Genomic DNA, 13,434 nt, shown 5'->3' with positions numbered 1-13,434 from the left:
TTAACTTTCTAGATTCTATTTCAGCTATAGGGCTGTTCAAAAATCAATTTTCTATAATGCAGGGGGAATATCTTCCCGGCTGCCCCCAATATATAATAATAAAGACTGAACTGCTAATTATTTATACTTTCTAAAAATATATATTTATTTTGTTAAAAATTGCCCATACCTGCCTATGGGCAAACTTTTGGAAAGTTGAGTGAAAACTAGAGGTGGTTGTTATGGAAACATTTTTAACCAGACTTGACTATAGAAAAGTCACTTGTATGCAATGTATAGTACGGATTCTCCTTTGGCTCTATTTGCCCATCCAAACAGTAAATGTACATTTCAATACAAATTTCTCTATTGCTAATAAGTATTTTTTGTCTGGTAAGCCTGGGTAAATAAAATTTTGCCATTTTAATTTAGTACTCGCTTTAATCTTGAAATTTTGTGTATTAAAGCAAAAGATGCATAAAAATTGTTTGAGGCTTTCATCAGAATTTTAACTTCCTAGCTCTTGTCAGTTTGTCACAATCTTGTGTTTAAGTTTTATTTATCTTACATATCTTCTAACTGTGATCTGCAGAAATGAGAGACTTCCTAAACCTCTGCTTTCTTCCATGTTAAGATACTTTTATTTGAATAGAGGCTCACTTGCAATTTGCAGAAATATTCTAAATTTGGCTGTCAGTTCTGAATTCTAAGTCATCTTTATATTATAGTCTGCACATGTGACCTGTTTTGCTGCAGTCATAAACAGAAGTCATAAAATAAACCTTGTATCCAATTGTTTTTTTATTCCTACTGTTAGACTGGACTATACCAAACGTTTTGTGCTTTGTCACAGAATTTCATGTTTCGTTACTGGTTTTTGTTTTTACATTCCAATGTTTGATTCCTATTATAAAGCCCAATTTTATGCTAGTGGACTTCCTAACATTTTAGGATTGTGTAGCATGTCGTTTTTTATGTTTGTTTTAAGTAAAAATAACAAATTTTCTTAATTCTTCACACAAAACCATTAATTTTAATTTGAATATGAAATGCATAATAAAACCCTTTTTCCTGTGTTTATATATGATTATATCCCTAGACTCCTTCATCATCTCCTAATACTAGTTTCACTTCTGATGGCACCCCATCCCCAGCCGGAGGAATTAAGCGCAAAGCAGAAGACAGTGACAGTGAACCTGAGCCAGAGGATAATATCAGGTGAAGCCATTTTTTGTAGCACTTTGTTAGCAAATTGCTGAAGTAGATGCAGTCTAATTAATGCCATTTAGCTTAGAGCAGCAGTGCCTTCAGATGCTTTCCTATGATCTTTTTATCCATGAGTAATTAATGTGGAGGGTTAGAATATTCAGTAAATTCCAGTGAGATGTGTAAGCTATAGCTGTTAAATCTAAGTATCTAGATTAGTATGCATACAGGTTTTTGTCCTCCAAGCCACTACTCCCTTTGAGACCAAGCGCTAAATTGGCTAGACATTCAGTGTTTAGCTTTGATTATGTGAGCTGAATGCCACTGTTTTGCAATTGAATTTTTGAGCTATTTAACCCATAAAGTTCAGTTATACTAGGTGTGTGGCTTTATTTATATGGATTACTGAAATACGTCTTTCTTTCTTTTTTTTTAATATATTGATTTTATACTGGGTATGTGTGTTAGCTATGAGCAAGATGCCCTTTGATTAAATAAATGAAGGGGTAGGAATAAGGTGAAAGCAAGTTTAGCCAACTCACTCATAACTCAAATATGGTTTGAGCCAAGGTCTCAAAAGGTGAAAGGCTAGAGAAGTCCACTGTCACTCCATTCCCTATTTAGAGTAGCTTCATGAGAAATGTACCAATTGGGGGGGGGGGGGGGGGGGGGGGGGGGGAGGGAGACCTAGGTATAGAGAAGAAGAAAAGTTTATTTAAGTGTAGCACATTAAAATCTTAGTAGGGTGCAAAGTTTGGGTAACAAATTCATCACTGCATCCTGCATTCCATATTTGATCAATGTCCTTTGATCTTATGCCAAACTCTTCTTTCTTTTCTTTCCTGTGTGTTCACACTGAAGTATAAATCAGCAAGCAGGAAACCTTGATTTAATTTGTGATATTTTTGCATTTATACTTATTAATTTTCCTAAAGACAGGTTTATTCTCATTTGGTGCAAATAAACATGTTTTAATAGTTAAATTGACCAAATATAGCCATTACACTAAATTGGTTTACTTTTTGCTAACCGGGATGCACTGTCTATACATATTTATTTAAGCAAATACATAGCTCATCATACATTTATTCATGTTCTTAATTTTTACATTTTTATTCTGTTAGAAAAATTTGAACCATCCGTTTCTTATCTACTAGACTGTCATTTTACTTGTAATTTGTGCAAGCCACATTTGGATGGAAATCAGAATTCAATTAAAAATGCAAAAAAATTAACATTTTAGGATTGTTTTAGTTAACTAAAACAATATCTTTAAATATGCTGGATACATAAAGATACAAAGAAGGTTTATCAAAACATGTTTTGCATTTAAAACTGATTTAATAAATGAAGTATTAACTATAGTTAATGAACACACTGTGGGCCAGACTTTCAAAGATATTTAGGTGTCTAAAGATGTAGATAGGTGCCTACTAGGTTTTTCAAAAGTTCCTAAGAGGCTTATATGTTTAATTCTCATTTAAATCAGTGAAATTAGGCTCCTAGCTGGTTTTTCAGTAGCACATATCTACATATTTAGATGCCTAAATACCTTTGAAAATTGCCCCCGTGTCCTTCAGGTTTTTAGAATTAGTAAATCTCATCCTCTCACCTTGTTTTTATTCATAGCTCGGAAGAGGGAAACAAGCTTGCCTGCTTTATCAGCTGCCAACTGGTTTTTCAACTTTGAACTAGTCCAAATGAAAATACAAACTGCTAGTTAAACTGAAACCAAAAGTAATTAAAGCAAAAGCTTTTCTGCACAACAAACTGGAAGTATTTGCATTTGGAAAAATAGCAGCGCTTCCTCCATTGTAAAGACTGAAAATAGTATAGATCAATGGTTCTCAACCTATTTACCATTGTGGGTTGCATATGCAGCTCTGTGTTATGTGGGCTGCAACCACACAATATGTATACTACCTGTATGGTCCTGAGAATGTCACATGGGCGGCTGCTGTGTGTTGATTGGATTGCAAGGGGATCGCTGATATAGATAGATAATGAGTTGACCTCAGAAGTTAGATGGTTTTCTCCTGATTCTGTATATAATTGGAAAAGGAGCTCCCTTTTTAAGTCCTTAGAACTGGAGGAGAGCTCTCTGATGCAGCATATCTTTGTTTAAATGCTTTTAATAGATGATAGTAAGTTTAGGTCTTAACATAGGTTGTCATAGCTTCAAATTTTAAACAGGTTTATTTACTTTTAAAAATAAAAATGTATTTCAATTTTTTTTATTTTTTTAAAACAATCTTTACCCATTCAAGCTGGGTTCAGGGACAGCACCTTTTGTAGAAATCACAATGCTGTCCAGGCAGCAGAGAATAAGGACTAAACTACTTCTCAGGGTGTTACTCCTAAATTTTCAAGTTTGGCTTCCCCAATCATAACTTTCATCTCAGTCTCTGGCCAGTGTGTTTACTCCTCTGGCTCTTGGGTCTCTGTCAGTTCCCTGCCCACCCTCCCCAAGCCCAGGTTTAAATTAGTAGAAGACATTGTCAAACATCAAATGGTAATTTAGGGTGTAAGTGACTTTAAATTGATGCATCTCTTGAGATGAGATGCTCATCATACCATTACCCTCATGTTAATACAGCATTTGCCTTAGCTTTCATTGCAAAATATGTGACATTTAAATATGTAATATGAAAACAATTATAGACTAAAATCTAATTGTGCTTCTTGTGTAGGTTATGGGAATCTGGTTGGAAACAGCGCTACTATAAGAACAAATTTGATGTTGATGTGTCTGATGAGAAATTCCGTCGTAAAGTTGTACAGTCTTACGTTGAAGGGCTTTGCTGGGTTCTCAGATACTATTATCAGGTACTTAAATTTTTATTCTATGAAATTTAATTTTCTTCCATGTCTGCAGCCCATCTGTCCTTCGGCAGATAGTGGCTGTAATCTGTCATGGATCCATAGGATTGGTGCTACGCCCCCAGCTTTGGAACAGTACCTTGGAGGAACCCCTTCCATGAGCCAGACTCCCCCAAGGGGTCTTGCTCGTCCTTCAGGGTAGGCCTCACTGCCTCCTGAGACTGAACCTCTGGGCTGCAGCCCTTCTTCACACTGAGCTCTGTTCAGTCAATCTAGCTGAGGGAAACCTCCAGGTAGAGACGTGTATTCTCTTCAGGGATTAATGCGCCTCTACCTAGTATTTACAATGATACTCTTAACAGCTTTTCAAAACAGCAGGGTTTATTAGTCAACTGGACACAGCATAGGAAGTCCTTAGGGTAGCATGGAGAAATGATGGCTAAAGCATAGTCCATTCTGGTTAACCCAGAGCCCCAGCCAAGCTGTAATGAAACTCCATTTTCAGGCTCTGTCGGATGTTCTTAGTCAGTTCCCAGATGCAAGGGCCCCCCAGCTTCCTCCAGAAGCCCACTCTTGTCCATCATACCTTCCAGTCCTTTTATTCTTGAGCTGGGGTGTTTGCTCAGCTTCCTTGCTGAGAGGCAGGGAAATCCATCTCCCCTGGGTCCTTTGGTATGTCAGTGTCCTGATGATTGGGTTTTCCACTGTCTTCTCGGGTTTTCTGGGGTTTGCCTCAGCCAGTCCTTTTTAATGACCCATTCAGGCTCTCACAGCCAGGAAACAACCCCCCCATGTATAGTTAGCCTGTACTAAGGACAAACTTAATCCTTTTTCCCCACTGGCAAGCCATGCAAAATACATAGGGAACTGAGGCACATGTAGGATTCATAAAATATTACAGAAAATTAATGCTTAATCACAACATCAATAAGTCATTTTAATATTTTTTTACTAGCGGTAGTTGAACAGCAGAGGATTGTTTCTAAGGGTGTAAAAGCTGTTTGAGTAAATACTCATTTAAATGTCTTGCACTGTAAATATTTGAAGCTACCAAGCTTTTTCTTTGAATTGAAGAAGATAGCAATTAGCAAAACTAATTGCAAATGACCAAACGAGTGAACAAAGGGGAAAGAATGCAAAATGCTTGTAAGAATTTGAAAGGTACAGAATTGTCAGTCTTCTCTGTGGATTGTAGTGATGTTACATGAAGTGCATTATAATTGAAGGAATCTATATCTGATTTAAATCTTTTGATAATTGAGATGTCAGATTGGCAAGAGATTAGTTAGACATATTGGGGATTGTAGCAATGATGGTTAATAACTAGTTTCGTGCTCTGAGAACAAAACAAGCTGAAGTTTGTATGAACTGGGAATAGATAGTTTAAATAATATCAAGTAGCAAAAATAGTATGCAGTGGTGGTTTTTTGTTTGTAGGGTGTGTTCCTTGTTTAATTTTTGTTAGTGCTATTTCAATATGAAAACATGATATTTAAGTGGGGTTATAGTAACTAAATACAACATTTATTACCAGTTTTTCTTGCTAATTAGATCACTCTGCTAGGTCACTGATTTTAATTTGTATTTTAAAATGGAATACTCCATTTAGAGGTGGAGGATAGAGTGAACAGTGTTTTAGGTTTCAGGGAATCTTGAAAAGGCCTGGCATCTGGTGTAGCATTTTCACTTGTATGTAGGTAACGAGGCAGGGTGCTTGCCATTCTTTAAATTCTGAGATTGCAGGACAGCTAAGTATGAAGGTTAGAAAACATGTTTGCGAGTTGTAGGCCAGAAATTCCTATTCCCATAAAGATGCTATTTCTTGTGCAAACAAACATTGTTCATTTTAATAACCACAATCTTTTTTTTTATCTGCAGTGGACTTGTGCGTAGGCTAATTGCTAACTCTATCTGGTTTATTTTTAAAGCATAGCTTCTAGAAACTTAAGCTGAGTAGATGAATTTGCCTTTGGTGTGACCTAGTAGGGCCGTTCTTAGGAAAGTTCCATCTAGCCCAGTGTCCTGTCCTCTGACAGTGGCCAATGCCAAGTGCCCATGAGGGAATGAACAGAACAGGTAAATATCAAGTGATGTCCCCCATTCCCAGCTTCTAGCAAACAGAGGTTAGGGACAGCATCCCTGCCCATCCTAGCTAATAGCCATTGATGGACCTATCCACCATGAATTTATCTAGTGTTTTTTTGGTTTTGTTTTTTAACTCTGTTAGTCTTGGCCTTCACAACATCCTCTGGCAAGGAGTTTCACAGGTTGACTGTGTGGTGTGTGGAAAAAAAACTTCCTTTTGTTTGTTTTAAACCTGCTGCCTATTGATTTCATTTGGTGACCCCTGGTTCTTGTGTTATGAGAATAGCCTCAGGCAAAGAGCCCTCCGTTAGGATATGAAAAGGATCACTTTACACTTGAAGAAGAAATAATGCTCAGGGTGACAATAGTTTAAATGTCATGAAATTCACTGGCTTACCGATAAACTGCATCAGAGGAAGAATAAAAGCAAAAGACTAGAAAAAATGGTGGTGTAAAACCATCTAACGGACAGCAATACAAAAACTTCCTGTGTCCATTTGCCTCAATTGTAAAGGAAGTCAAAAGTCGTACCACTGTTTCCATGACATAATTTGCAAATTCATGAAGGCAAAGCTGTTCTGAAAAGTGAACAGAGTAACCAACCCAGCCGATCAAGTCTCGTTCACTTAACATGCTCTTGTCCTTCTTCCCTGTTAAAATCCCATCAAATCAGAGATGGTCTCACTAGACCTGTGGAAGACCATGAAGCTGAAGTTAGTTGCTTTTAAACCGATTAGGACTGTGGCATGCAACCTAGTGTCTCAGCATGTGTCCTGTGTCTGAAGCAGCAGCATACTGACAAGTGAATGGATCAGTAGGAAAGAGAACCTGTGCTTGCTAGAAGGATTGAACAGTTTTAAGATTCAGCGACTAGCCAAGCAGTCAGAATGACTTTTTCTGCAACTAACTCTGCAAGGCTTCCCACCTTCTTCAGGGATTTGAGACCACTTCCATTCTGTAAGTTTCATCACTTTCCATAGGATTTCACTCTGCCAGTCTGCAGATTTCACTCCCTTTGATTATCAACAGCTGACAAAGTATCTTTTTCAGAAACTTACAAAGATTAGATTTAAAAAGGGAGTACAGACTTTTTTTTATGCTTGCATCTTCAAGCCTTTTAATGGACAGCCTCACTGAAGTAATCTCTTCTATACCCAGCTTGTTAAGACCTGTTCCAAAGTAAGATTCTGTGTGCTGAAATGATCAAGAAATGTCAAGGTTTAACAGCTCCAAACTGTTCAATGTGACTGTTGTTCAGGTTGACTGCAATCTCATTTTGAGTTTTATACCTAAAGAAGTAAAGGCATATGTACAGGCAAAGTAGAATGATATACAATGCTCTGATCAGAGTTTTAAGTAGGAAACTTACTTGATTTCCAGAAATACCTGTTGTGAAACAGCTATCCATAGTTACAGAAGGCAGCTGCTGTGTGTGCAAGTCCTTTTTGGAAATAGTTGTTTGTGAAAAGTGGCTTTCTATTTCTGAAGAAATCAAAATCCTCACTTGCCTAATAGATTCAGTAACGTCTGACCAGCTTCTATAAAACTGGATATTGGAAATGTAGCTCAGTAGTAGTACCTGTCTTTTTCTGTGCATTCTTTTTTCCTCTGCAACATCTGAGAGCATCTGCACCGGGGGTTTAATGTACTTCAGATTCACACCTGAAGTTTATTTGGTTTAACATTCCTGAGTGTCCCTATGTAGACATGCCCTTAAATGCATAAGAGCTCTCATTAGCATTGCTTAATACCCACCAGCAAAGAAAATGTAGACTTGCAGCAGGGGACCTAGTTTCTGCAAGGAATCGAGTGGCCTTTTTTTTTTTTTGTGGTCTGCCTTTATTGCATGACCACAATCCACCGTGCTGTGGCATTACCCTCATTGGATGCAGTTAGTATATTGCTTCTGCACATGGATGCGTGGCTCCTTGCATCAGAGCTGTGCGTATTCACCAGGAGTATTTGTTTTGGTGCACAGTGTGGAGCACCATGGGTACATATCCCAGTATGCAACTGGCAACCGTCCAGCAAAGTGTCTTTTTTGAGAAGTTTTGGCAATGTATAGTGGGGCAGAAACAAGTTGTGCAGGGGTGACGGGGACTCTGGAGTCAAGTTCCCAACTTGCAGCTTTCTCCGCTCCACAGTATCCCATAATTTTAGCTCCTATTTTGAAAATCCCATGAGCCCACATGGGATTTGTCACTGTCTGCCATCTGACAGAAGCATGGAGCCTGAGCAGCTCTACATTATTGTCATGAGCGTTACAAGCACACGACTCTCATTCCTTAGTATTTGCAGATCCTCAAGAAGAGCCATGGGGAACATGATGACAGTGGGCAGATTGCTGTGGGACGTAGCAAGAACCAATTCAAGGCGGTTGGTGGTGGTCATGGAGTGCTGCTTCTGGGCCTGAGAAACTAGCAGTGACTGGTGGGATAGCACTGTAATGCAGGCTTGGAATGGTGAGCAGTGGCTGCAGAACTTTGGGATGGGCAAGGCCACATTCCTGGATCAGTGCGCTGAGCTTACCCCAGTCCTCCAGTGCCAGGACACCAAAATGGGAGTTGCACTGACAGAGGAGAAGCAAGTGGCGATTGCACTGTGGAAACTTGATACTGGGTTGCAGCTGGTCAGTGGGAACTCATTTTGTATTTGGAAAATCCACCCTGGAGGCTGTGGTCATGCAAGTGTGCAGGGGCATTAATCATCTCCTGCTGCACAGGACTGTGACTCTTGGCAATGTTCAGAACATAATGGATGGATTTACAGCAGTGAGGTTCCCAAACTGCAGTAGGGTGATAGATGGCACGCACATCCCTATTTTTGGCACCAGTCCACCTTGTCACAGAGTACTTCAATTGACAGGCTATTTTTTCTATGTTGGTGGATCGCTGGGGATTCTTCAGACATCAGGGTGCATGATGGAAGGTGCATGATGCTCACATCTTTAAGAGTACAGGTAGGGTTACCATACGTCCGGATTTTCCCGGACATGTCTGGCTTTTTGGGCTCCAAATCCCCATCCGGGGGGAAATCCCAAAAAGCCAGACATGTCCGGGAAAATCGGGACATGCGGGGCCGGCGGTGCTGGGCCGGGGGCGCCGAGCGCAGGGGGCCGGCGGGGCTGAGCGCCGGTGGGGCCAAGCGCTGGCGGAGCCGGGGGGGGTGCTCAGCCGGGGGTCCGGGGGCCGGGCCGGGGGTTGCTGAGCAGGCTGGGGCCCAGGGGCCGGGGGGTGCTGAGCGGGCCAGGGGTGTTCGGCTGGGGGGGCCGGCAGGGCCAGGGGGTGCTCGGCCGGGGGCCGGGCCGGGGACCGGCAGTGCTGGGCAGGCCGGGGGTGCTCGGCCGGGGGCCGGGCCCCGGGCCGGCACCCCAGGGCCCGAGCCGACCCAGGCTGGAAACGCCGGGGGGCCCAGCCTGGGCCGCGCCTCCTCCCCCCACACACCCCCTTACCTGCTTCAGGCTTCCCGCGAATCAAATGTTCGCGGGAAGCAGGGGAGGGGGCGGAGTTGGGGCGGGGACTTTGGGGAAGGGGCGGAGTTGGGGCGGGGGCATGGGCAGGGCCGGGGCCCGGTGGAGTGTCCTCCTTTTGGAGGCTCAAAATATGGTAACCCTAGTACAGGACTGTTCAGAAAGCGACAAGCAAGGACTTTTGTTCCCGACTGGCAGATTACAATTGACGATGTTGGAATGCCAGTAGTTTCTGGGAGGAACTATCCTACCCTTTGTTCCCCTGGCTTATGAAGCTGTACACTGGCCTCCTTGACAGTGCCAAGGAGAGATTCAACTACCGGCTCAGCAGGTGCAGAATGACTCTTGAATGTGCTTTCGGTAAGCTGAAGGGGTGCCAGCATTGTTCTCACTGAGATTCAGTCTTGTGAGGAAACAGTATCCCAGTGGTTATAACCGCATAGTTGTGACCTATATAATATCTGTGAAGCAAAGGGGAAAAAGCTCCCGCTGAGGTGGAGAGCAGAGGTGGTGCTGAGTTTGGACAGTGAGACACAAAGGCTATCAGAAGAGCTCAACTAGGAGCTATATGGCTCAGGCAGGCTTTGAAAGAACACTTTTAAAGAGCAAGCTACAGTAATGCGTTGTGGTGTACTGTGCTCTACCTGGCCTTGCAGTTTGGAGGCCTGTTAGTTGTGTGGTGCTTGGTGTACATCTGTGATTATGCTGCTTGTCATTGATCCTATGAGTTGTCACAGTCTACAATAACAAGTGGGTGCTGTCACTGCTGGCAGGCATTCTGCAGCACCAGTTGGGAACTCATAAAGATGAATTATTTTCCAAACACTAGTGTTATTGAGTAATGAAAACTCTTTTAAAAAATTCTGTGCAAGTTAAAAACAAATACATTAAGTTCTGTTCCATCAACTTATTATGACTTTAAAGAAGGGGAAGGAACACTCATTTCCATTTTAGCTACACATGTCAACTGTGGCACACTCAGGTCAGTATGTGAAGCTGTGGCTGACCTTAATGTCCTCTGGTGTGGAGTGATGTGGCCCCCTGATGCCACATGGAATGTTTGGGCTGGTGTGAAATTTGTGGGGTGCTACATTGGAATGCTCCATGGACTACAAAGGGAAGAAAGCCCATGACTGTTGAAGCTGTAGGTCCATAAGAATCTGCAGCGTCTGTGTTGGCGGCTGAAGAAGCCCCATTATGTCCTGGTGCTTCTCCCTCGTCTTTTCCTGCACCTTTCTCCTGTCTGCTCTTTCCTTCTCCATGTGGTCTGCCATTTTAGTCCTCCTGACCCTCTGTTCATGCTCCAATGCAGCACTGGCTTGCAGGATCTCGCTGAACATGTCATCCCGAGTCCTCTTCTTTCTCCTCCTTATAACAAGACATGATTATTGATACCACTTCTTTAGAGTGCTTGTGTACGGTGTAATTCACAGCTCCAGCCATAGTCAGTATGGTCTGCCGGGGTGAGAGGAAATGAGGTGGGAATTGCTAGGTAGCATGAAACTGAGTATCCGACAATGGCACTGAATGCCAGCATCACCTTCCACAGGCAGTGGGGAATTTTAGTGGTATCTGACTCCTGAGGGTAACACAGGCAAAGAGAACACAGTGGCTGCTGGTATCTTATATCCTATATGCCATGGCCTAAATGCTGCTACCCTGTGTACTGTAGTAGTGCCTGACAAAGTAATTGCTGAGTGGCATGGGAAAGTGGCTTACTGTGGAGGAAAAAATAAGGCTGCCATCCCTAGAAATCTTTTGGGAGAGGATTACCAGGCACCTCCGTGAAAGTGTTTCATTGCGATCTCTCAGGAGGATTCAGGAGACATTCATGTATACATAAACTGCTCCGCATGGTCCCCTTTCCTAGCTCTACAGGGGAATGAAAAGCAGATAACACTACCTCTTTGTTGTACTGCTCTCTTTTCTAGTACAAGTAATCGAATGAAAAATTAAGAGCTCTGTCCTGTCCTCATCCTCCTCCTCGCTGTTCACACCAGTGGCCCTTGAGTTAGGCTCTTCATAGCTATTGGCAGTGGTGTGCAGGGTGGTATTGCATAAAAGCAGCCAGTCTGCAGCTTGGCATCGGATCATTTGGTGCCTTCTGATATGCCTGCCACAGTTCCTTCACTTCCATGCAGCACTGCTGCTGATCCTTGTCATACCCCTTCTCCTGGATCCCCTGTACAATCTGCTTGTAAAGTCACTGTTTCTATGGCTGGCCAGTAGCTGTGCTTCCACAGCCTCTTCTCCCCACAGACAGGACATATTAGATCTCCTGGGCCTGCTCTGGGCCAGTGCACACCTGGAGCATGTAGCCGGCAGGATCAGTTGGGCAGTTGCACATAACAGTGGAGAGCTGCTAGGTGTGCTCGCCAAGCTGGACAATCAGGAAAATTCCTAGGGTGTTAAAGGGGGAGGAAGGAAGAGCAGGGGGCTGCTGGTGTCTGTGACCACTGGATAGAGGAGTTCACAGTTGTGACCAGAGTGGTCAGTGTTGGGCACTATGGGACAGCTAGCTGCTGGAGGACTATTAGAGTTGGCACAGGTAAAGTAGTGTCTGCCTTCACACTGCACCAACCTCAGCACATGGATCGTGGCTCAGTGCCACTTGGGAAGGTGGGGTCAGCATGTCAGCGTAATAGAGAGCTTACATCAGTGGGAGACCACAAGTGTAGACACTTGCACAACTAGGTCTGCACAAGGCAGCTTATGTGGACCTACCTCTGTAGTGTAGTCCAGGCCTGAGTTGCAGCTGCCTATTTTTTGTGTGAAGCTGTGTGGCTGGTTTGCTGGAGAACTGAGTGGGGAGTAGAGCTTCACCCTCGCTTGTGGGGCCCTTCTTGAAGAGGGGGATTCTTTCACCTGAGTCCAATACACTTCTCTCAGGACTGTCTTTAATTGTGCAAAAAGAACAGGAGTACTTGTGGCACCTTAGAGACTAACAAATTTGTTAGTCTCTAAGGTGCCACAAGTACTCCTGTTCTTTTTGAGGATACAAACTAACACGGCTGCTACTTTGAAACCTTTAATTGTGCAGGTCTCTGTGCTAAGCCCTGCTCCAAGCCAACTGCCTCTCTGTTTAGTATAGCAGTGTGGATTCTTAGAACTCTTAATGTCCATTTCTTTCCTCTTTACTTTTTTTTAACCAATATGTAAATTAGGTGTGAATGGCTGCCAGTGTGGCGTTCAGTATTGCTGTGATTGTGCAACCCAGGCAAAGGGCAATGTGAATGATAAATGGAATGAAGAGATTTATAGGAGGAGATAGTGACAAAACTGAAATTATATAGTCTTGAGAGAAGATTTAAGAGGTGACTGAAGTATTTACACCTAGCTAAGGGTTATAAAACTAAGCTTGCTGTATCTAAGGAGGTAAGGACTCGTAAGTTAGTTCTTTTGGAGCAGTTTTCATGTTCTACTCCTGGGGGAATTCTGCACCACTGCTCAATGTAGATTTTCATTTCTTTCTCGCCCTGGAGATTTAGTGCTACAGAACTGCTGGCCACCACTAGGCGCCACTAGCCCCAGCATTGGCCTGGTCTACACACTATTGTACAGACACTAAAGGTGTGATTTTTACACCAGTTTAGACTGCTGCAGCTTGTCTGGGTGTGGACACTTTTTATATCAGTTAGGCTGGTGCCTACCAACTTACTGGTGCAAGTTTAAACCAAACTAACCAGTTTTAAACCGGTAAGAGTCCTCCTACAAATTCCACTACTTTAACCAAACAGGATATAGAGCCTTGCTCTACACTGCACAGTTAGGTCGATGTAAGGCAGTTTGTCGATCTAATTATGTCAATGCACACAATATAGCCTTGCTCCCGCCCATGTAAGTGCCCTACGACACTGACAAAACTCCCTACGCCT

At 42.7% G+C, this 13,434-nt stretch overlaps 1 protein-coding gene across 1 annotated transcript in view; it reads left to right on the top strand.

Moving 5' to 3' along the window:
• The window catches only part of XRN2 (5'-3' exoribonuclease 2), an 89,108-nt gene that overhangs the window by 36,417 nt on the left and 39,257 nt on the right, over positions 1-13,434 (top strand). Inside the window, exons 16-17 of the mRNA XM_034764028.1 lie at positions 1,079-1,197; positions 3,876-4,011. Of these exons, the coding sequence (XP_034619919.1) occupies positions 1,079-1,197; positions 3,876-4,011 (255 nt within the window). The remainder of the gene's footprint in view (positions 1-1,078; positions 1,198-3,875; positions 4,012-13,434) is intronic.

The sequence above is a fragment of the Trachemys scripta genome, chromosome 3, assembly GCF_013100865.1.
Source record: "Trachemys scripta elegans isolate TJP31775 chromosome 3, CAS_Tse_1.0, whole genome shotgun sequence".
Lineage (NCBI taxonomy): Eukaryota > Metazoa > Chordata > Testudines > Emydidae > Trachemys > Trachemys scripta.
The sequence above is the reverse complement of the archived record's forward strand: the minus strand, read 5'-3'. Positions and strand labels throughout refer to the sequence as shown.